Here is a 23,452-nt window from a genome sequence, read left to right on the forward strand (position 1 = left end):
TAAAGATATTAAATTCATTCAAGGCATCCCCGACTCATTTGAAGATGAAGGATTGTTTCCGGAAGACCAGACTCATTTGGTTATTCTGGACGACGTCATATTCGAGGCCGCGGATCATCCCGAAGTTGTGAAAATCTTTACCCAATACAGACATCACAAGAATATGAGCGTAATTCTTTTAACTCAAAATATTTTTCATCAAGGCAAGTTTAGCCGCACGATAAGTTTAAACAGTAATTATCTAGTGCTGTTTAAAAACCCTCGAGATAAACTTCAGGCAAATATATTAGCTCGACAGATTTACCCCACGCAAAGAAAGTTCTTCCTAGAGTCCTTTGCAGACGCAACTTTACAGCCGCACGGATATTTATTGATTGATTTAACTCCGAGCTGTCCAGAACCTCTTAGGTTGAGAACGGGAATACTTCCCAACGAATGGCCCGCAGTTTATTCTCCTAAATAATTGTGTTTTTCAATAAAAGTAATTCATTAATTACATAATGTCTGCGCGTATGAAAAGAAACGCTCCTCTGCTCAAGGCTTTGTACAACGCCACACCACGGAAACGAAGAGACATTATAAACCACTCCTCCGAAGATTTCTTAAAAAGCTTATGTGAGATTGCTGTAAATTTATTGAAGGGAAATATTTCACTCTCCCCTGCCCTGTTCAAAAAACTCCAAAGGCAGAAAAAGGCAATCAGATTATTAGCCGACAGAAAAACCACGTTGGCGCACAAAAGACGCGTTCTGAAGAAACAGTCTGGAGGTTTTCTGCTGCCTCTGCTATCGGCCATAATCCCTCTTGTCGGTAACTTGTTTGGCGGTTTGATAAACAGATGAGTGGATTAAAAAATACGCAGAAAATGTTCCTGCTTTCGCCGCAACAGTTTAACCGTTTAAAGGCTGCACCTGACACATCCATCAGAGAGAAGGCGGAGAGTGGATTGGATCAACAAATGTCAGAAATTCTGTCTAACGTGAGTTTGGATCCTTATGAAAAAATGAAAAGATACGACTCTTTATTGCAAAAATATCTGTCGCTCATGAAACAAGGTAAACAGGAAGAAGGAAGAGTAACTTTGACTCTGGGAGAGAAACAACCGGAAGCCTCAGAACGCTCCAACCAACCGGAATCACCCCAGCGTCTGACGGATGGAGTGACGTCTGACGTTTTAAAAAGCCTGCCTTTGCGTCATCGTCAAAACGCAGAATATATCATGAAAAAATTATCTGACGGTCGCGTCGAGTGGACGGACAGAGGAGAGTTTATTCATCGCGGGGAGCGTCATGAGGGATCCCACGTGATTGATTTAATGAAATATTTAATGGTGCCCCGTAAAGAGAGCAAAAAAACAAATCCGCCCGTGGGCTGGTCTTTGTTTCTGAAATCTTTACAAGATCTGAACGTTCCTCATTCTCTGATAACCAACCCACGAGCGAGAGAGGAATTAGGACGTCTTAAAACGGTTAACCCCTCCCCCTCACCCTCAAGGAGGAGAAAATCTGCCACACTCTCTCCACGCTGGACTACGCCCATGACTCCGAAATATCCTGGTTGGATAACCTTCTCATCTTGAAATAATGAAACTTTAAGCTTGTTTTATTCTTAATAAAATATTTTTATTACAAGAATCATCGGTTACAGTCGTCTTTTTTCTTTACAAAATACACTTACACACAAAAGTTTTTAAAGAACATGCGTTGTGGCAAATCCCGTGAAATCCACTGATGCATTTGCGGTTTCTTTCAACAAATTGTGATACAAGGGCGTCATTTTCTACTACGTCGTTATTATATAAAGACAATACCCGATTATAAGACAGTCCGCGGGCTCTATGATAGAGGTAAAAAATACAATGCTGGCCGCAGACTGAAGAGAGCGTATGCTGTATCTGTTTTGTGTGGTAATAGACGCGTTCGGCTCTCTCCTTAAAAAAACGCAGGATGCTTCGAGGGTAGTGGGAAAAATCTGGTGCGAAGCCGTAGGAATCAAAAAACGTAGCTGTTCCGTCTTGATCCAGGGTTATAGCGAGCCAGTGCTCACCGGGCATATGGGAAGGATGCGTGTTCACGATAAAAAAGGCGGGTGTGTCAAAATCTCTTTGTAAAAATTTTAACTGATCGGCCGCCCAGACTCCGCAGAATAAATCCCCGACCAAACATTGCAGTATAGTTTCAATCTCGTTACTATTCATCGTCCTCAGGGAGATCAATAGTAATCTACAAGAACTTCTCTTTTGGAATTGATCTCTAGGATCGAATCGTAGCAGGCATATACGATCAACGTGGCTGTTTGCGGTAGAGGTTGTCTAAAGCGCATCTCCAGCCTCAGATTTCCTGTGGAAACCGGCGTCAACGCGTCATTGTCGTCTCCGGGGCATAGATTAAAAACAAACAGTGAATAACCGTTTTCAAATTCTTCCCGATTTATTGCTAGCGGTAAATCTTTCAAATGTCTTCCCGTGGCTGCAAATATATTATAAAACTCCCTGACCGAAGCCCCCTGGTTAAATTGAGGCTGATATGCTTTCGCCGGCACCTGTCTCCCATCCCTGCACAAGGCCAAAAATTCTACGTCATTATGCATGAAATTGAAAGGCGATAAGTCTCTTCTTCCTGTAAAAGCGTCGTGATTTACCATACATAAAACTACGTATCTGGGCATGGTGCCCAAAAATAAATTTTCCTGGTTGCAGATTCTGGAATTTTGAGGGATGGAATACGTTTTGACTTGTACTCGCGAGAGCGGGTACAGAGCATTTCCTTTCATCAGCGCCGACGCGTGCCCTAAGCGAACGGCCGGGGACACTGTGACTTTCTTCACGTACAGAGAAGCGCCCGTTATGTTTAAACGGAACGCTGAGTCACGCGCCATCATGAGAACAAAGTCGTCGCTGGCTCGGGTAAGCTTGATTCTCAAGTCGACAGAATTTAAAAGCAACCGCTCACAGAAAAATATGTCTGCGTGTAATGGACCCAACAGGTGAACCTCTCGGGAATTAGCTGTAAAATCCGCTCTCTTTCTGTATCCTAGATTGAGACCGTTTAAGGCAAAATTATCAATCGCTCCGGCCGTGTCTTTGTAAAACAAACCGCCGGTAAATTGACTGCTGAGAGTAGCGGGGGAATAATTAAGCAGCGTCTCGATGATTGCTCTGTAGGGATGCGTGGAGCTAGACTGCGAGATTAACCGATCCCCCAACGTCACGTCGCATTGGCTGAAAATTGCATTGAGAGGATAATTAATCAGCCCCACTTCGGCTCCGTCCGGTAAGTCAGTGCCATCGGTTTTGGTAATCTTCAAACTCAGATGGAGCAATGTATCGTTCAAATCCAAATATTTATCACCGTCCCCCGGAATGAAAAACTCTATCGGGCCGGTAGAAGTTATAGCCGAAAGGGGACGTATTTCTGTAGTTATCTTATCTTCGACGGACCATTGCGTCATTGGCGTGGAGAAAAGATCCAATTCAGCCAGCGTACACTCTGCCGATTTCAGGTGCGGGGCCGTCATGTCGGTGAAGTATTAAAATATGTCAGAGTGTGAGAGAGATCTACTCTTTCCAGAGGCGTTTTTCTTTTTTGAACGTTTCTTCCTGCGGGTTTTGTTTTTATGCTGTGATGGTGGGAGACGATCGCCAGGGGGGCGTTTCCTCATTCGTCTAGCCAAAACCATCATTCCGCCAGCGCCTCGCTGGTCCGATTTTCGTTTGAGATTAGTCATAACCTGACCTATAACGTCAGTCGCTATATTTGCTCCGGCAGTTTTCAGATGGGGTTTAACGACGGCAAACCCTTTTTTTATTAAAGGGCTGACGAAGCGAAATAATCTTGAAAATATCGAGCCGATTCCACGTCCGTACATAACAGGCGCTCCGGAGAACCCCGGTAGAGCGCCCCCTACCTGGCTCTCGTAGTAATTTACAAGACGATGCGGATCATCTATTCTGTGGTGAAACTCTTTCATTTTTTCACAGAGGTTTGACGGGGTCTAAAGTGGAGCTTGAGAATAGATTTTCCGTATTTGAAATTAAAAAATAGATTAGTATCCGATTTAATTTCTACGCGGATGGTCTTGATGTGATTCTTTGACACCGGTACGTAATGCACCGTGGAAAATTTCTCATGTACAGAATCGCCAAATTCACCTCGGACGTCTACAACGGCCAGCAGCGGTGAATAGCTGTCTCCGACTGCTTGAGGTTCTATAAAGTCCGTGTATATAAATAAATTTGAAAGTCCCGCTTGAAGATCGCTCAGGTGAGGAGCCGAGCGATTGTGAATATTCCACCACGCGTTGGGAATCAAACCTAGTATGTAAGCTAACGTAGGCCGTACGCGAATATTCGTTCTCCCGGGGCCTTTGAATTCGAAACATTTTTTGATATCGTTGTAAGACATTGCGTTGCCATCGTCAAACTTCTTAATTACAGGGTTAATCTGATCCAACAATTCTGCACGGGATGAATAGTAACCTCTGGTCAATTTCTTATTCTCTGGAAGGTAGGCATCATCTTGGATTTGCACAATAGCTGCTACGCCCTCGACATTATACCACGTTCGAGGATACGTTATTTCAACGAGACCCACTACCCAATGTCCATTCAACTCCAGGCTTCTAGCCAAATCCGTCGTAAAACACGAGCTGGTATTTTCCGGAAATATGCCTTTACTGGCGTTTGACGGCAGCGTGATGTAGAATCCATCATCCAACGACGGTTCCATAGTTCCTGAATGCAGGACCCTACGCACGCATGTTCCTTTTAAACGTTCTTCAAATCAGAAGCCTTCACCCAGCTGTCAAATTTTTCCGGCCAGTTTTTCCAATGCACCAAAGCGTATGTTTTCCCCCTCAACTTGCGACGTTTTAGAATTTTCTCTACCGGGTAAAATTTATCACCATCAAATTTCACTTTCTGTAGTTCTGACTCGTAAAACGATCCCTGAATTTCTTCTCCATCAAAATCCTTAAGTTTGTAGACGGGAGGCACGCGATGCAGGCGGTCAGACACTGTAAAAACCTCGTCGGTAAAACTCTGCTGATATTTCTTGTCAAAAACTCCTCTCATTTTCGATATTCTTACCTGATCTCCCGTTTCAAATTTCATTTTTGAATTACTCGCTTGGATGGGGAAAGTACCATAGAGATTTTGAAATACCGCGTCTCTATTCTGAGAGTTGACTTGCGTCGGACACATTTTAATACTTTTATGATAGCTGTGGTTGTAAGAGTGCATCAGATCCGGTAATACATCCACATAACGACGCGTGTTGTTGGCTGTGAAATAGCGCCACATTCTAGTTTTCAGGGTGCGGTTGAATCTCTCCACGGTAGATGCCTTCAAATCACTAGCTACAGTAAAATGCACGACCTTGTTTTTTTTCATGAGAGCTTTAAAGCTATGATTCAAAAATTCTTTGCCCGCATCAGTTTGTAACTTTTTAGGAGCCTGACTCTCTCTGAAAACCGATTCAAACGCCCCGACCACCTCACCGGCAGATTTTGATTTCATTACTCGTGCATAGGCCTTTTTTGAAAAGACATCTATGACCGTCAACAGATATTTGAATCCGTCGTTATATTCAGCCAACGCTTGCATATCGCAAAGATCAGCTTGAAATTGGTTCAACGGTCTAAAAACTAATACTTTATTTCTAGGAAAATGGACCCTCGCTGGTTTATGTAAAGTGTATGTGTCCTGCTCGGTTAAAAACTCTTCTACATCCGCTTTCTTGACACGTTGACTCGCCTCATCTCGCACACCGCGGAGCAATCTCTCCACCCCGCCAAAACTCCCGGGATGAGATGGTGAATAGTATATATTTTTCAGGAGCCGTTTCTCCATCGAAGGTAATTTTTATTAATCCACACCCCACGTCTTTACACCAGTCTCCTCCGGGTCGAATGATAAAAAAACAAGTTTGATCCTCATTTTTTATTTACTCTGAGTAGCAAGAAGAAAACAACCATACACATGAGTAAGATATCATGTTTTATTAAAAAAAACATCACACAAGAAAAGAACTATACTTGATTACAAAGACTCTAAATGCTGAGTATAGAACATTAGGGTGTTTAATAAAAAACATCATGCATATATTTATAAGAAAAAACAAGAAAGATCTAGAACTATACGTTGATTACATTTCATTTACAATGACTCTAAATGTTGAATATAGAACATTTGAGTCAACGTTTTCGTACAGAGCATAATGCAGTCTCTCCACTTCTTGTAAAATATCCATCGCCATTTTTTGAATTTTTACACGATGAACGATGACATTGACAAACATAGCATAAACCGTTAGCACGTGAGCCGGTGTGATTTCAGCGTCACCCCATTTCTGTATAACTTCTCGAAAGATATCAGACACTCGATGCTCGTTTAATCCCAGCAATTGCTCTTGCATCTCTTTCCAGGAAGGCTTCGTCTCCACAGAGTAGACGATTTGAAAATATTTCTCCAACGCTCGAATCTTGACATTTTCACTCTTGTGGCCGCCAGTCAGTCTGGTTCTTACAAGTTCATCCAAAAGTTCTATCAGGCGATTCATGACAAAAACATTATGGATAAATCCTGTCAGACGTGTCACACAGTTCCCCATGATGATGATGATCAGATGTGTTTCCAAAATTTAGAAACTTTCTGAATATGGGCAGTCTTCACCTTGGTATAGGAAGTCACGTCCTTGTAAATAGAGTCGATGGTTTCCGAGAGGTTGTCGGCTTCAGATATTTCGACCAGTAGAATCTTTACCACGGTTTCGACGCATTTGTCGTCTATCTTTATTCCACACAGACGGAGGAGCAGTTGGATGGCTTGAAGAGAACGGAGTGAGTAAACAGTCTTGAGCAAGGTCAGCGACTCGGCTTGGATGTAACCATCCGGTGGATCAAGACAAGGATGTTGGTTCTGGCTCGGATGGTTGATTTTGCACCCGTTGCAGTTCTCTTCTTGATAACCATTGATAATTAGATTCAACACGTGAAGGATACCAGTTTTTATAGCGTCGAACACAACGGGGGTCAGCCATACGTCGACTTGCTCCATCTTCATCGCATACGTCTGGTAGATGGCCTTGCGTCTTGCTCTGCCCGTAAGCGGCAATTCTGCCACCACATACGGACGGTTTTCTACAGATACAAGATCCTCCAACGCCGGTGTTCCTGTCCCGCTGAAATAGATTGGAGTGTCTTCGTAAACCAGACTGTCTGGACCATCGGTAAATAACTCGTCCGAAGGCTTATGGATATACCCCACAATCCTGGCACGCTTAGTCGTTGGTGCCGTCGGGGCAGAGTTCTTCTCAGCCTGCATGATGAAATATATATTCCGAGTGTGTTTGGGCAGATGCTCTCTTGCGTCTTCCGATAGCCGTGTATGGAAGTCGGGTTAAATCAGAAAAATATAGAAAGTCAGAAGGTGGGCGGGGAGAAGGGGGACGTACTCGCAGAGCTGGTAGGCGTGGTTTAGAAAGTCAGAAGGGGGATGTACTCGCAGAGCTGGTAGGCGTGGTTTAGAAAGTGAGGCTCCGTTTAACTTCCAAAGTTTCTTTCCATTCACGACAACGTAGAAAGAGGTTGGAGATTTCTTGGCTTTTTTCCCTCGTTGCCTGCAACCACGAAGATAGGGGTATGGATAGCAGCTTCAGGAAGACCCCGCAATCCGAGAAGAAGGATTCGAGCGTGAAGGTCTCTTGATCTTCTTTTTTCTGAAAACTCACACGCATGAACCATTGACCGCTAGCCGTGTGCTTAGATATCCAAATAGCATTGTACAGGGTAGCTACTGTGTTGGAGGACAGCTTTGCACGCTTGGAGCTGGAAGCCATACGCGATGATCCACCTACGTCGACTCCTTCTCCGTCTTCTTCCCCTTCTCCTTCTCCATCTCCTCCTTCTTCACCCGCTCGCTGATCCAGATACTCTTGGGTCAAAGCCCTCAGCATTCCCCAGTCCGTGGAAGTCAGCGAGCTCAAACCGCTGAGACCGATGTTATCCGTTGAATCATCCGTCTGGTAGAGCATCAGTTCTCCGGTCTCGTACCGAAAGATGTACCCCCATCCTCCAGCGACGCCGTGAGGGCCCAGAGACCATTCTCCTTTTAAATCATGAAGCGGCTCTCTCTGGGTTCGACGCAGGAATCTCATAGTCTTCCGCGGGGCTTCCAACGCGTTGCTCGGCTGCTGACATACGGTCACTGGGGTCTCGCGAATAGGCACAACCGGAAACGACATCCTCAAAATCTTGTTGCCTTCTGAGTCAGGATCCGCTCGGCTTTATACTTTTTTACCCACGCTTACTCCTCCCCTTAAAAATCGCTTACTCCTCCCATCCATTAAATTTTTTTATAGTACTATTATTTTATACGATGTTAATTAATTATTAATTAATTATTATTTATTAATTAATATTTTATTAATATTTTATACGAGGCCAAAGGTCATCATTAATTTATTAATTTTTTTATATAAAATGTTTTATTAATTATTAATTTTCATATTGGGTCAAAGGTCAAATATTGGGTCAAAGGTCAAATATTAGGTCAAAGGTCAAAGTCGTAAATCTTTTTTGACTAAAGGATGTACTCATCTTCTCTCTTATGGGCGTCATAAATAATGGGGATGGGGTGGGGGGGGGGGCGTTTGGTGTGCTATAAATGCACGAGACACAGCATTTTGCTCCACCTCATCAATCCACAATCAATTCGCTGAACATCACAGGATGAGTGTGTGCCTGACCATCCGCAGGTTGTGAGCAATGAGCAATTCCCCTCGTCTCCCGCGTCACGGTTTCCTTTCGTGTGACAGGTCAAATGGTGTGTGCTAGTCAGCCAATAAGCATTCATTTCGCTTTATGGAGTAGAACCTGTGCTGAATGGCCACGCCGTTAAACTTTAGCACGCACGTCTTTGCTGCAGGTACCAGGCTCATGCATGCTGATTTAACCAGACCTCGATTTCACACGTGACTGAAACCGCTGACATCGACATTACTGCGGCCTCCACTGGATAAGCGGCATGCGTGTTAAAGGCCATTTGTCAAGACCAGCTTGAGCAGCAACGGAGGGGCGAGCTCAATAGGATTTCTCTCGCTCGCTCTGGTTGGCTCTGATGTTCCACTTTTCCCAGGGAGATATAGTTGAAGAGAGTGTGTTTCCTTTGTTCTGCAGTTCTGAACGCAGGACTATAATTTTCTTAGTGGAGCAAAGAGAAGTTTGACTTAAACAATGGCTTCTGTGTTCTAATTTGTGTAGGGATTAATCCCTGCTGTTCGGGTAGGGTAACGCTGGAGTGTTGCGAGCTGATCAGTCATAGCCGTCAGAGGGGAATGGGATAGCAGCGGTGGGAAATGAAGACAGAGAAATGGAGAGGTAGAATGAGACAGGGAGGCAAAGTAGTGAAAAGAGAGAAAGGTTCCACTTCTTTGCACCTATGATTCCCAATGAAATTGATTCTCATGCCTCCAGAAATCTACCGCTGTCCCCCTTTTTCGTCCCACCTCTATTACATACCTGTCCATAGGATGAATGATCTACGCATTACCCATGAGTGACCGGTGCGCGCATCGGCGGCTTCCTGTATGCAGGGACTTTACAGACATTCTGAAGAGACGCGGGAGGAAGCATGGCAAAGGTTGGATTGGGTTGATGACAGCTGGAGGAGGAAAAGCCAAAGAAAGAGAGGAGTAACAAAAGTGACGGTGGTGATAAAGCGTGGTGGTGGTGGGGGGGCGGTGATTACGGTTGGCAGATGGAGACGGTTCAGGTGAGGGCGGCGCATGTGAAAGAGATAACGGAAGCAACGGGTCGGCATACTAAGAGGAAGGCAGCGGAATAAAGGATAAGGTTTAAAAAAAGATTTGGGATTCTCACAGAACGAAATGAAGATCGGATAGAAAATACTCAGAGCTGGAGTGGGGGGGGGGGGGGGGGGGGGGGTAGGCTCCTCCACCAAACAGCTCAAGAGCTACGTAATCAGGGCTGGTGGAAGCTGTGCTGGTAACTTTAACTTTGTATTTCACCACTTCTCTCCCTGGGGAGAGGTGTCAATTGTGTGGCGAGAGGGAGAAGCCACTTTAATGAACGGAGCCCTTTATCTGAGCCTGAACAGCGAGTTATTACCTACTGAGCAGACACTGTGGAGCGGGCTCAAGTGGCATGGCAGTGATCCCCAAAGCAGGGGGGGAAGGAGTGAGAGGGGATGGAGAAGGTAATCGTGAGTTCACATTGGGAACCTTATTCTGAAACAAGGTATGACACCTCTGGCCTCCCTTCTAGGAGCATTAGTGTGGAAGGTTGCAGGAGAACCACACAATAATAACACCCGCTGGGGATGCCCCAAACTGTGTGGAAGCTCGGATCCATCTTCTATTAAAGGTTTTCATAGTATTCAAGCGGGTAACCGGATAGAATTGAAAACAAGAAGGTTGTGCCGATCTAAAAATAAGAGAAAATTTAAGTTGGGTTTCAAAGGAGCAGCAGCAGCAAATGTGAACGCGTCAGTTTTTTTTTGTTTTTATTGAAAGGACTGAAGTAGAAAGCTAAAATATATATATATATACATGCTGTATGCTTTGCACCTTTGGGAGGTGGAATGAAAACTTTAAACTGCAGTTAAGAAGAATGAGTAATAACTTGTCAGTATGAGTTAAAGTTAAAACCAACTGATCCAATGTTGTGCTCGATTCAACCCAGCTTCGAGTGGCTTAGGATAAATCCCCCCAAAAAGTCACAAATCGAGCACATCAATGCAAAGCAAAAATAATGCGTAATGTGATATAAAAAGAACTAGAGGGGGAAAAATCAGATGAAAAAAGAGAGACAATGATTTTATCAACTGCACCCCAAATCATTCAGAAGTCAACCTGCACATGTGTCAATATCTCCTGCGGTGCCGTCTGCAGGTAGCGCCGAGCTGATGGAGCTTAAATCCTCTGCGCTCCAGCTCCTTAAGCTCCGAGAGCAGCTCGGCTCTCCTGACTCCATCTGATGGCTATAATTGGTCTCGGCTGGCTCGGAGCAGAGGGCACGAATCCCTCCCCACTAATAAAGTAAGTGATAATTCATGAACTGAAGTACCTGCATACATGTTCAATCAAAATGACAAACTAGTACTATGTACTAGCTTCCCTGTAATAAAGATGCAAATGCAGTTTCACATGCGGAGTAGAGGCGGCTTTTAATCCAAACTGGAACATGTCCAGCTCTTTCTAATTCACTCCTGTTCTTTCAGGCATAAATCCACATGCCTGAAAAGTTGTCATAAAGCGCTGATCCTATGTGACTATACTTTGTGATTAAAGAAAGTCCTTATGTACTAAGGACTTTTAATGGAAACAAGACCACAAGGGCTTTTTTGAAATGCTCCTCTTAGACAGGATGTTTGACTGTACTTGTACTGTAATACATGCTACTGTGTGACTGTACTTGTACCCTAACATTCTATCTAATAAATATATTCATCATCATCAAAGAAGTGTTCATGGACTTTATGCCACATCCTGGCATAATAAAAAAAAGGTTTCCATGTTCATCGAGGGAATAATGAAGTTTGCCAACATGAAATGTCATCTGGACTGGGAAAGTATTTTTTTAAGAAAGAAAATGTGATAGAATGCAAATGTCTTGTTGTCAGTGACCATTTCAAATTTGAATCAGTTAGTGGAAATCCAGTCCATGTGTTGTCTGCTAATCATGCATCTGAAATTTTTGGAAAGAGTTCAAAAGTAAAAAAAAAAAGAAAAAGAAAAAGAAATTTTGTTTTCCACCATTTACTCTGGGGAACAATTATAGATTATTATTCTCCCAGACAGATGCTGTTTGTACTGAGCGAAGCATCTCTTGAGCATTGCAAGATGAGAGAAGGAGAGAAATATAAAGAGAAGCAAACAAATTGTAATATCACTGGTGGAAGTATAGAACATGAACCTCCTATTTTTCTAATGAGCGTCCTAAACTGACAGAGAGAGAGAGAGAGAAACCACTCCCTGTCTTTCATTCTTCATCTGGGAATTACACTGCGGGGGACGGGGAATTGCTAAAACATAAACACACTGCACACCCAGCAGCTCCCTGTAGATCAAATATCACAAACAGACCTTGAAAAAGACATGAAAGACACGCATGGAAAAACTATCTGAAGGTCAATGGGGGGAAAAGACAATGAGCAAAAGAAAAAAATCTATGAATGAACATCTTGAGAGCATAATCCCCTTTAGCATTTATGGTGTGTGTCTTTAATGGCCCAAAGAGAGCATCCCCCCCCCCCCCCAAGTCGATGGAGAAAATCAATCGACAAAACTCAACGCATCCCAGGACCAGCTGTCACTCTAATTGCCTCCCGCTTCCCTCATCTTTAGCAGTAATTCCTTGCTCACGCTGCAGCGGGGTTACGCTGGCTACGGGTCTGCACGAGACGCCGCTCCCTCTAATGAGCGGCGGATCTCCAGGGACAGCGCGTTCATTTCACTCCGCAGTAGCTGTAAACCCTTGGTATGTAGAGTTAAGTTGTGTGGAGCATCCTTGCCATCATGGCCTTGTGCTAATCAGACTTCTTAATGGGCTAAGCCGTGTTTACTTTTCAAAGGCTTCCACATGAATTATTGATGGCTGTGAGCTGATCTGTGCTCAGAATTAGCCTCGAATAATCCATCCGGAGCTACCTTGTGTCCTGGTGCTTCCCTCTCCAGAGGAGACGGGCTAAGCTCGGCTGAAGAGGACGTGTTCTGAGCAGAGAGGGAAGGTGACCATCGGGCTTTACTGGTCCCTGTGGAGCTACAAGACCTGCGTGGAAAGTATGACATGACTAATCTAATAATTCCTTACGCACACCATAAATTTAAATTGTGCGTTTTTTATATATATAATTTAATGAATCAATCTTCTTTCACCTCTCCACATCTTTAATTTCTGCTGCGACGCATCAATCTTTGTTTTTCCTTTTCTTTCTCCACTTCTCCCCTTTCCCTTTCATCTGCTTAACCTTTTCCTTCCCTTCCATTTCTGCTTATCTTTTCTCTTTCTCCTTTTCATCTCTTCTCCTCCATCTCCTCCTTTGCGTCTCATCTTCTCCGTCCACTTCTTCTTCTCCATATCCTTTGGCAGCTGTTCATTCGCTGCTGTTGCCTTATCTCACCACGGCAAAGATCTACGATGGAGCACGCCTCTAGAGCCTTCCTTTGTTTGGGTTTAAAGAGGGAATCTTGGGAATTCTAAGACCTTGGGAGAAGGCAGGCAACACGAGGAATGACAACCTCGTGCAGCACGTGCATCCCACAATATGCGGCTCACCTCTCCCCCTCATTCCCTTCTTTTTCTGGTCTGATAGAACAGTTATATTACATTGGGAAAACAATGCTAATAATATATTTTCTTTTTTTTTTTATGTTCTGGCACGCACTGTAACACATTTACTCAAAGGTATGCTTTACTGGCCAACTTAGTTATCAAAGAATCTCTGAACATTTCTGAATAAGGGCTGAAGGAGAGATTGTCTTCCCACTGCACTCTTGTGAGTGATGCCAATTTGCCCAAACCCCCAGTTCATTTTCTTGGCCCTCTTTGGTGTCAGAAAAGGAATAGGCTTTGCATCTGAAGGTTTTGCAATATACTCTTGGAAGAGATTCAAACCTCGGACAGAAACGAACCAGCTGGAGCAAAGAATAAAGAGACGTTTCCTCAGCAGACTGTCAGAGGCAACGGGGTTAGGGTTGCTTTCTTTTCCATTTGTGTGTGTGTGTGGTTTTTTTAAACTAACCGTTTAGCTTGGCTTTTTTGGCTTTTGTTTACCCATCTGCCATTTTATTTTTGGTGACTGGAGCTGATGAGGTCTGAGCAGCGTAGATGAGAAAAGCCTGGTTAATTAGTCAGGATATGTGTTTATGTCGTCAAATATGCAGAGGAGAGGAAATGGTGTGGAAAAGTCACTAATTATTAGACAACATGAAATCCAAAGTGTTAATTGGTGATGATGTAATTTAATAGTTGTGAAAAGTTGTTGTAATGTGGCACGCTGGGATTCTCAGCTGCTTTTTCAGGTGTTGGTATCCTGAGCAGCGATTGATGTATCCCTCATCCCACTCCCCTGTCTGCATCCCCTCTGATTCGCCCTCCTGAGCTAATCCGAGCTGGCCCAAATCCCTCTGTCTTGCAGGCCTGCATCGAAGTCGTCACGCTGGCTGCAATATGCCACCCGCTTCCCTGGCAATGCCAGCCCTGTAGGTCTTCAAACCCGACTGCGGCGTCGTGTCACTGAACAGAAAGAGATGTATGAATCAACTAAGTGATCCAAAGCAGGTGGTCCAGCGGCAATAACAGGCTGTTGAATCACAAAAAATATGTATTGGGTCCATCGGTGCGCTGCATAGTGCTGCTCCTGGGTGACAACGCCCAGCTAAGCAAACACCTCACAAAGAAACCTTAATACTCCAGATACCGGCCCTACGCCAGAAGTTACAGCGATAACACACCTTTAAATGAAGCTGCTCGACAAACGATAGAACGGCTACGATAATCTGGAGCCAATCTCTAAATAGTCAATCACACTTGTATCGAGTGGACGACCTGAAAACGCCATCCGCTCACAGAAGTGTTGCGCCCCACTGAGCAGGCCACAGGATATCAAATTAAGATTATCCGTTAAGACTACAAGTTGTTCTCATATTTAATTGCCTTTCGAGGCTTAAGAGCAGGATTCCATACTTTTTTTTTTATCTACTCTGTCTTTTCCTGAGAAATGTTTCAATACCCTGAACGCCTGAACGAGTTGAAGATGTGGGGGCTGCCGGGGCTCCCTTTGATGGAGTTTTGTATTTATCTTTATCTCCGACTGTCACTCCGACTGGACATGTTACATGGATTTGCCATTGAAACAAAATGCATCATTGTGAGCAACAAGGAGAAGCCTTTCCGATTGTTGAAGTATGAAGCTTCTTTCTGCTGCATGCACATGTGCCGCCACCATTTTAGCCGATCCCGTCACGGAAATGTCAATTATGCCCACTGAGGGGTCTGCGATGAACCTGCTATGCATGTTAGCATTTAAATTGAATATGTGTGGGACCTCGTTAGCTGCAAGTGAGGAAGTAAATATGGGAGATATCATGCCTATAATGACCTAACTGTCCTTTCTACAGAGCTGAATAAATATATATATATATATATATATATATATATATATATATATATACACTGTAAGGTCAAAGTAGGAGGGGTCCAAAGCGGTGTGAGCAGGCTGCAACAGATACCAAGCCATGCATGTTTCAACATACATGTTCAATTATTCTTGGTTCACAGGATTGGTACTCGCAGTGAGTACAGGTGAGTACCGGCCAATTTCAGAACCTGGTCAATAGCATTTTATAGGCTTTAGCCTAACAATGCTTTGTTGTAATTGTTGGGAGATGATGCAAGAGGATGAAGAAGGCCTCTTCAGCAATGAACAGAGAAGTGTTAGCTCCACTGGCTAGCAGTAAGGAGCAGGTGGCAAATAGAAAATGGCACGCAAATGTGTTTTGTGTTTATTTTCTGCATGCTTTTATAACTACAAATGTTAGACAGATAGTCAGCAGTATTATTAGACCTTGATATAAAGAGTATTCTGTCAAGGTCATTGTAAATATATGTCAACTTCAGGTTCCTTTCTAAACCGCAATGCCTTGCAGGCCTTAGATGGAGCGTAGACAGTCGGGGATTCTCTTTCAATCACGGTAAAACAAAGCACCGCCTGCGTCATGTGATCCAACAAAGCACTTCAGAGTCACGCTTCTATGAACGCAGATGTCGCAAAGTAATTACAATCCCATCAGCAGAAATTATAATATCATGTCATCTCAAGGATTAGAAAGAAGTGGAATGAAATGGCGCCGTGTTTCATTATTTAGAAATTGTATTGCAACTACCTGGTTGATTTGTTTGATGTAAATGTACTTTAGTTCCCCGTTGATAAATTGAGTCAACAAACACAGAAATTAAGCGATCGTTGTACTGTGAAAAATACATTATATACGTATCTAAATTATCTAAGAAAAATGCCTCTGGGACCATTTGAAAGCAAAGACTAGTACAAACAACACATTAGTCTAAGCTTATCAAAAATATAAACTACACTGAAGTTGTGAAGGTCATGGCAATTATATTTTGTCAAAGAAACAAATCCACTCATTTATAAATAATAATGTTTAAAACAAATGAAGTGATAAATTAAAAAAGACAAATTTATGCAGCCGTTCTGATCCTCAAAAGCGGGGAAGAATTTTAAATCCTCGCAAAGGACAAGACAAGAATACACAAGCAGCTGAGATACGAATTCTTTTTACTGCCAAATATACGTCCAGCAAAGCAGGAAATATGTGTCACAACTGCAGCTTCTGATACCTTACAACGTTTGTAAATTGAGACATTACTCCTAATAGTGCTCCTTTGCAGCGACTGAGAGCGGCTATAGCAGGGCTGGGCAAACTTTTTGACTCGCGGGCCACAATAGGTTCTAAAATTTGACAGAGGGGCCGGACCAAGAACAGATGGATGGAGTATTTGTGTGAGCTAATATAAATGACACATGAAAGCTATTGCATTAAAAGATTTGGCCTTTTACAGGTAGCATTACAGGGAAAAGGTCAAATGAATGAGGTTTAATTATAATAACATTTTATTTAATGATATAATTTGGACAAGTTTGGCCGGCCGGATTAAAAAGACCAACGGGCCGCATATGGCCCCCGGGCCTGGGTTTGCCCATGCCTGGGCTATAGATAGACAGGCCATCGATGGATAGATCTGTTCCCCTTATTCCACAGTGGGCCTCATTCATTTGATGTTGTTTATTATTGTATCTGCACAAAAGTGGAATCTCATTAAAAAAAACAATGGCAGCTGTGGCAGTCAGGCTTTTTGCAGCTGGATTTGTGAGGACGTTAATAGCTGTGAGGATCACAAGAGGATTACAGTGTTGTGATTATGGGCTACCAGTTGAGAAAGTCTAAATGTTTTGTTGAATAATGATGTGCGCTTTTAGAAACGGCAAAATAAACCAATTGTTTGGTTTCTGTGCCCGCCTTATTCTTCATTCTTATTTTGGACGTGCTTCTGCTTTTGTACATCTGCGCTGTGGAAGCAGAAGCAGGTTTTGAGCGACCAAAACATCACGAGAGGTAGAACATGAATCATTCAAAGCCCTCAGTAGCCTCAGATATAAAGTAAAGATCTTCTAATCTTCAGGTTTGACAAGTATCAACTATTAGACTGAGATCTAAATGGCATTTTTTTTTTTTTTACTGCTTGTGTAAAGCTCCACAGCTAACTATCCAATGATCTCCTCGGGTTCATGGTGGTGATAACACTCGCACACTGATGTCCTAAGAGTACACAACAAGGATATGATTTTACTTGAAGAAGAAAACAAGTGAGGAGGTAAACTGTCGGCTCTTCCATCAATTCATGTATTCGAACAGATATTATACCATTCAATAGTTCCCCTCTCGCTCTTTCCCCATATATTCACAGTCTCTTCACCATTGGCGGTTGCAAGTCTTGGATTCTCCTGTACTGTTTAATTTTGTCCGTCTCCAGCCGGGTCATCATTGTAAATGATAAACTGTTCTCAATTAATTTGACCTGGTAAAATAAAAGTAACATTTTACAAACCTGGGGTGATAGAGCCTTCTCCATTGCTGCACCCACACTTTGGAACACATTGCCACAACTGCTACGAGCCTGGCCGGATCTAAATTCATTTAAAAAAGATCTCAAAACGTATCTGTTTGACATTGCTTTTACTGTATAATTTCACTGTTGGAATTTCTATTGACTGCTTAAACCGTGTTCACTTTTAATGTATTATTTTACTGTTTGAATTTTATTGATTCTATATCCGTGTTCACATTTTTATTGTTTGTATTTTTTGTTTTACTTTATTGGTTTTATTATGTACACTGTAAAGCGTCTGAGTTCTAAGAAAAGCGCTATATAAATAAAATGTATTATTATTATTATTATTATTATTATTATTAAAAATGTAAATAATTAAAAATGATGTTTTACATTTGCAGTGAAAGGAAAACACTGAAAAGACATGTGAAGGATGGGATGTGTGAAGGTATAGAGAGGAGGGGTGTGGGGGGCTGGAGACACAGAAGCAAGCAGAGAGAGTTTAGTGTTCATCTGAGGTGACAGTGTGGGACAACCCCCCCCCCCCCACCCCACCCCGGTCCTCAAACACACCACTGGATTCTTTCCACATAACCATTCTGTTAAACAGACAACCCTCCTCCCACGCTGAAGATGGCACGTCCCTGTATCCGATCGATATGGAATTAAGAGTGAATCGCTGATGAATTTTCAAAAGTTCAAACACTTTTTGAAATGTTGGCCTCTTTGGTTGGCTGTGAAACGCCATGGATCACGGAGCGGATCTTAAGTGCAGCATGTGGAGTAGTTTACGCTCTGTGGCGAGGAGTAAATCTCTCTAGTGCGGCTCACTTCTTCTGCGCCTTCCTGCACACAGCAGGAATCAATAGCCAGATTGCCTTCTCCAATTTTTTATTTTTTGTATCCTGTTCACCTTGCTGTGTGTGTCCTTGATGCCATGTTTGAGTTATAAATCAACGCCTTTGTGAAGTGCGTGTGTGTGTGTGTGTGTGTATGCCACTTGCATGTGTTTTGGCATAAATGTTTGCAGATCAGTGAAAAAGAGACCACAGTTGGGTATTACCACATATCGGTGCGCCTGTCTACTCGTCGCGGGTGCCTGAATGTTTCATCTAATCATTAAACGCTGACATGCTTCACAGAGTAGCACCACTGAGCCCCGTCAGAGGAAGACGGAGCCTGACTTCATTAGCCCTGTTAGTGCTAAGCTGCTTTACCCTCACTCACACCTGGCTTAACCTGCACGGAGATAAATGATGTAAGAAAGAAAAGGTAGGGAAAGAGCGATGAAATAAATGGAAAGAAGGGACAAAGGCATTTAAGAGACAGACAGGTATAGAGGATGACGAAGTTGGGGGGGGGGGGGGGGACACATGAGCGTGTGAACCTCCAGTTCTCACAGGCATGGGAGGGGATAAAAGCTCAAAGTGGTGTTTGAACTTGGAGGGATTTGCAAATGCAAAATCTAGGGAAGGAATCAATTAAAGTGTGTAGCAAATAATCAATGATGTAACTTTCAATGTGCTGCCGGCATGATGCTCCTGTGCAGTGAAGAATTAGTACGGATATCTGCACGTGCAGGCGATTCCACGGTCGTGCGCGAGCAACAGTCACGCTTGCGCCTACGCAACAAACCACAGGAAGAGCAAACATCTTTGTTTTTTCGCCGGATTCCTCCAGCGCGTTCATCCGGGTTCCCTCCTACCAGGACCCACCCCCCCAACCACCCGCCCTCTCGACACTCAATCATTTCCTCCTGCCAGCAGAGGTTTTTGGCTGGCTTAAGTACGCCCACGGGCCCCCCGAGGGACAACCCATGACGGATGGCACCGTGCGAGACTCCGATTCGATTCAGCCCATTTGATAAATTTATTGCTGGCATTTTGAAAATGAAATTAGAGGGACGTCTCTTGGAGACTGTTTTTCCAGCACAGGTGTAATAAATACACTTCATTTGGCAGACGAGAGGGACGAGGAATGCGGGGGGGGGGTAAAGAATGTCATGGCGGTGGTGGTTTGGGGATGTTCCATGGAAGTAGAGAACTCAAGAAAAAGGTCATGTTATAATAAGGTCCATTATTAATCGTGATATTGGTGAGCAACAGTAAAGGTTATTCAACTACTGTATGGGACCTAAATACTATGTGTATTTAGGTCCAACAAATGTACTGCAGAATTGCACTGAGTAGACACATAACTCAAGCTGACTATTAATACAATAAAGACCGTGAAGAGTTCACATCCACGTCGCAAGTGCGCGAGAACAACTTGCTTTCACGTACAAATCTACACTTTTAATCCAATCTTTTTCGCAGAAAGTACAAATACATGGTTTATGTACACTGCTTACATCTCAAAGTCGTGTGCTTGAGCGTGGCCGTGCGGTGGATGATGTACGTCACGCCATCCTCTGCTCCCCTTCAGCATCCATCAGGGAGTGAGGCCCGTGCAACCCACATCACTTACCTTTATCGGCTCATCTGACAACACTGTACATCGCACACATCGGTCTCAAGGTATATGTGTGTGAGGCGGGCGAGGGTGCACTAAATGCACCCTGTCGCACGGATGCGCTCAATCAATGCCCGCGACGTACGTGTGAGCAGCTTCAATACATCAGAGGCCTCGCAGAGGGAAACTTGTAGCGACGCGCCCAAAGTCGCACTCCGGCTGTGAAGGTTTTTCATATACGCGTGTCGCACATCGTCTCCCGGATTCATTTGAGGATGAAAATAGTTTCACCTGCGTACTGTCAGCGCCGCGAGAGCTCGTGCAAAACAACACCCAAGTTCTGACAGGCACGGCGGGGAGTCAAAGGAAGCTTCAACAAAATCAGCGGGGAGTTCTTCTGACTGATTGTCTGATTCTGTTTGGCAATCACAGAGTGCAGCGCGGCCTCTGCCATCGCGATGTCTCCGCCATGAAGAGCGGAGGGCCGGGACTGCCCGGTGCAGACACCTGCAGGCTGCCAGTCAGAATAACTCCTCCCCCAACCCCGGAGCTGCTGAGACAATTACACTGCGTGCCCTCATAATCTATACAAAATCAAAACAGCCTACAGGTACATCCCTCCAAACGCCGCCCCCCTCCTACATCTCCCGCCTCCCCTCGGATATCGACCATCCAAAGAAGTCCCCTCCCCCCCGATCGAGCATTAACATACACATGAAAGTGTGAAGGAGTCTAAACAACTAACTGCGATTACCGGGTCAGAGTCTTAACATGACACTTGCAGGAAGCTGTGCACAAACAGACTGTGGGCTGTCTATCATTGCAGGATAGCAGGGATCATTTAGCCTGGGGTGCCAGTGGTTGCGAGCCGTTCACTCTGTAATCATACATATTGTTCTCCGATGGACACACTGGATGAGTCGAATTTCAAATAGAAGGCAACAAACGTCGTCTTTTTCATCTCATCTGCAAACATCGAGAACACGAGCAAACACACAAAGAGCAGCGAACACCCATCTGAAAATGCATTGTGTGTGTGTGAGTGTGTGTCTGTGTGTGTGTGTGTGGGGGGGGGGGGGTCCACAGGTGACTGATGGAGGGGCTGTCTTACCTTTTTGTGATGACAGAGTAGTATCTGTAGATAAAAGAGAGAAGACACACAGAAGAATGCGTTAGGAGCCGACACACTGCTGTATACCAGACGCATAAAAAGCAGGACGCTGATTTGCTGGGAGGGGACACCGGGCGGGGGGGGGTCTCTCATCTTAGACCTGTGAAGAATATCAGGTCAAACCAAACTCATGCACACTTATGCAACCGCACACAGGGACACAGTGTGGTTTGCTGAAAAATACACAAACAGACACACACACACAACTTGATTCTTTTCATTCCGCAAGGACAGATCTGTCAGAGAAAAAAGGACCCGAGCAAAAAACATCCAACAGTGGCCTCAAGTAGAGTGATGACAGTCTCCAGACCCCAAAAAACCCTTGAACTCTCTAACACAATTTATCCTGAGTGAGCTTTCTAATAAGTGAAAATCATAATGCCTTTGAGGTGCAGCAAGATGGACAAAATCAGATTCCTTCACTAAACGCGCTTCAGGTTCTCACTCGGGCCACTCTGGAGACGCTCCCGGCCCACAATCAGTGGATCAAAAAACGGGCTGTTTGGAGGGAAGGATGTACTGTAACAGGCTTTTTTTTTTTTTTACACAACCCAGAACATTTACTGAAATATGAAAACCACACACAAAAAAATATGTGTGTGAAAAAAAACTGGTACATTTAGCCTGTTGTTTTCATAAAATATTTACCAGGGTAGAGTTTGTAAGCTCATGTGGTTTCATTTTTATTCAATAGACTTGTCAAACTTGCAGGGATGCCCTGCTTCAAAACTTTCCCCCTCCAACACTAATACATGGAACTTTGTACTTTTAGCAGCTGAAGAGCTTCAGAACATTTCTCCTTTGGCCGTATGCCCAAACAAAGCCTGAACGGCCACAGACGCAGGAGAGAAATAACTGAGTCCAGGTGGATTTGTGGCTTGCTACGCTGAGAAAGTGATAATCCAAAACTCGAATTGCCAGAGTAAGGATGGCGCCTATTGTGGGGGTGGCACTGGGATTGGACTAAAGCACGGGGGCTTTAGATACTTTTGTTTTGCGAGGTGTTACAGTGGATTTCAGCAAATATTGGCCCTCTGGTTATTACATGGTCTGATTGTCTGCTATGCGACTGTCCATAATCTCTGCACGTCCGCTCTAATCTGAGAGGAGGCTTCAAATAATTAGTTAGTGAAGAGCTCTCACAGCCCAGAGCAGTCAGCCTTATCACTGAAAGAAAATCCATGGTCCATTTCCTTCTCAACCATAAAGCTTACAAACTCTTACCACGGTTAAATCCTCTGGGGTAAAAACATGGATGGGGGGGGACGACGACCCACAACAATATTATATAATGGCCTGTTAAACATGAATGCATTAAATATGCATTAATATAGCATGTGGTGCAGCTTGTATCTAAATCCCCCCCCTCTCTTGGAGGCATTTGAGGGTTCTGCATCTTAGCGGTTCCTCTGACCCGGACACACATCTCACACGTATCTTCCAGTTTGAGGGTCACAGCCCCTAATGCTCCCATCACCACTGGGACCAGTCTGGCTTTTTATCTTCCACATCTGTTCCAGCTGTTCCTTCAACCGCCGGTGCTTCTCAATGTTTTCCCGCACCTTCTTCCTGACGTTCCCGTCAGCTGGGATTTCCACATCTATCACAACTGACCTCTTCAGCTCCTTGTCAAAAACCACTGGGTCCGGCTGGTTAGCCGGTAGCGGGTTTGTCAATGTGGACCCTGAAGTCCCACGGGATCTCGGCTCTGCTGTTCTCAACCACCTCCGATGCCGCCTCCAGCAGGGCCTTGGGGATTTCTAATCCATACAGATGTGTGCTCTCGGCATTTGCTGTTGGCAGCCCGCACCTGACATCCTCCCGCTATACAGCACAATCAATGTAGATTTAAAGATCTAGATCTTTATTAGCATTAGACTTTAGGTGTGATGATGATAGCTATGTGCGAGTTGTCAAACTACTACTATTTTGTTCTTGATTTTGTTACCAGCAAACAAATTACACTCAAATTTCACAAAAACCATTGAAATTGTGATATTTTTCGCTACAGTCTGCATGACCTATCCCACGTTATTTCTCACTAGCAATAAAATCGTCTTCATCAACCACATTCCTGGCCCTCTTCTGTGACATTTTGATCAATTTCTTTGCTAAACTTGCTGGGTCAAAGCAGAGACACCCTGCTGATTTGTAAAAATAAAATAAAAAAAATAAAATAAA

General features: G+C 43.9%; 1 protein-coding gene across 2 annotated transcripts in view; it reads right to left on the reverse strand.

The window, feature by feature from the left end:
- LOC137909696 (cadherin-4-like) overlaps positions 1-23,452 on the reverse strand; it is a 200,517-nt gene that overhangs the window by 98,300 nt on the left and 78,765 nt on the right. Inside the window, exon 3 of one of the 2 annotated variants that reach the window (XM_068754160.1) lies at positions 21,212-21,235. The exons of the other annotated variant lie outside the window; for it this stretch is intronic. Within the exon in view, the coding sequence (XP_068610261.1) occupies positions 21,212-21,235 (24 nt within the window). The remainder of the gene's footprint in view (positions 1-21,211; positions 21,236-23,452) is intronic. 2 annotated transcript variants of the gene reach the window in all.

This window comes from Brachionichthys hirsutus, chromosome 2 (assembly GCF_040956055.1).
Source record: "Brachionichthys hirsutus isolate HB-005 chromosome 2, CSIRO-AGI_Bhir_v1, whole genome shotgun sequence".
Lineage (NCBI taxonomy): Eukaryota > Metazoa > Chordata > Actinopteri > Lophiiformes > Brachionichthyidae > Brachionichthys > Brachionichthys hirsutus.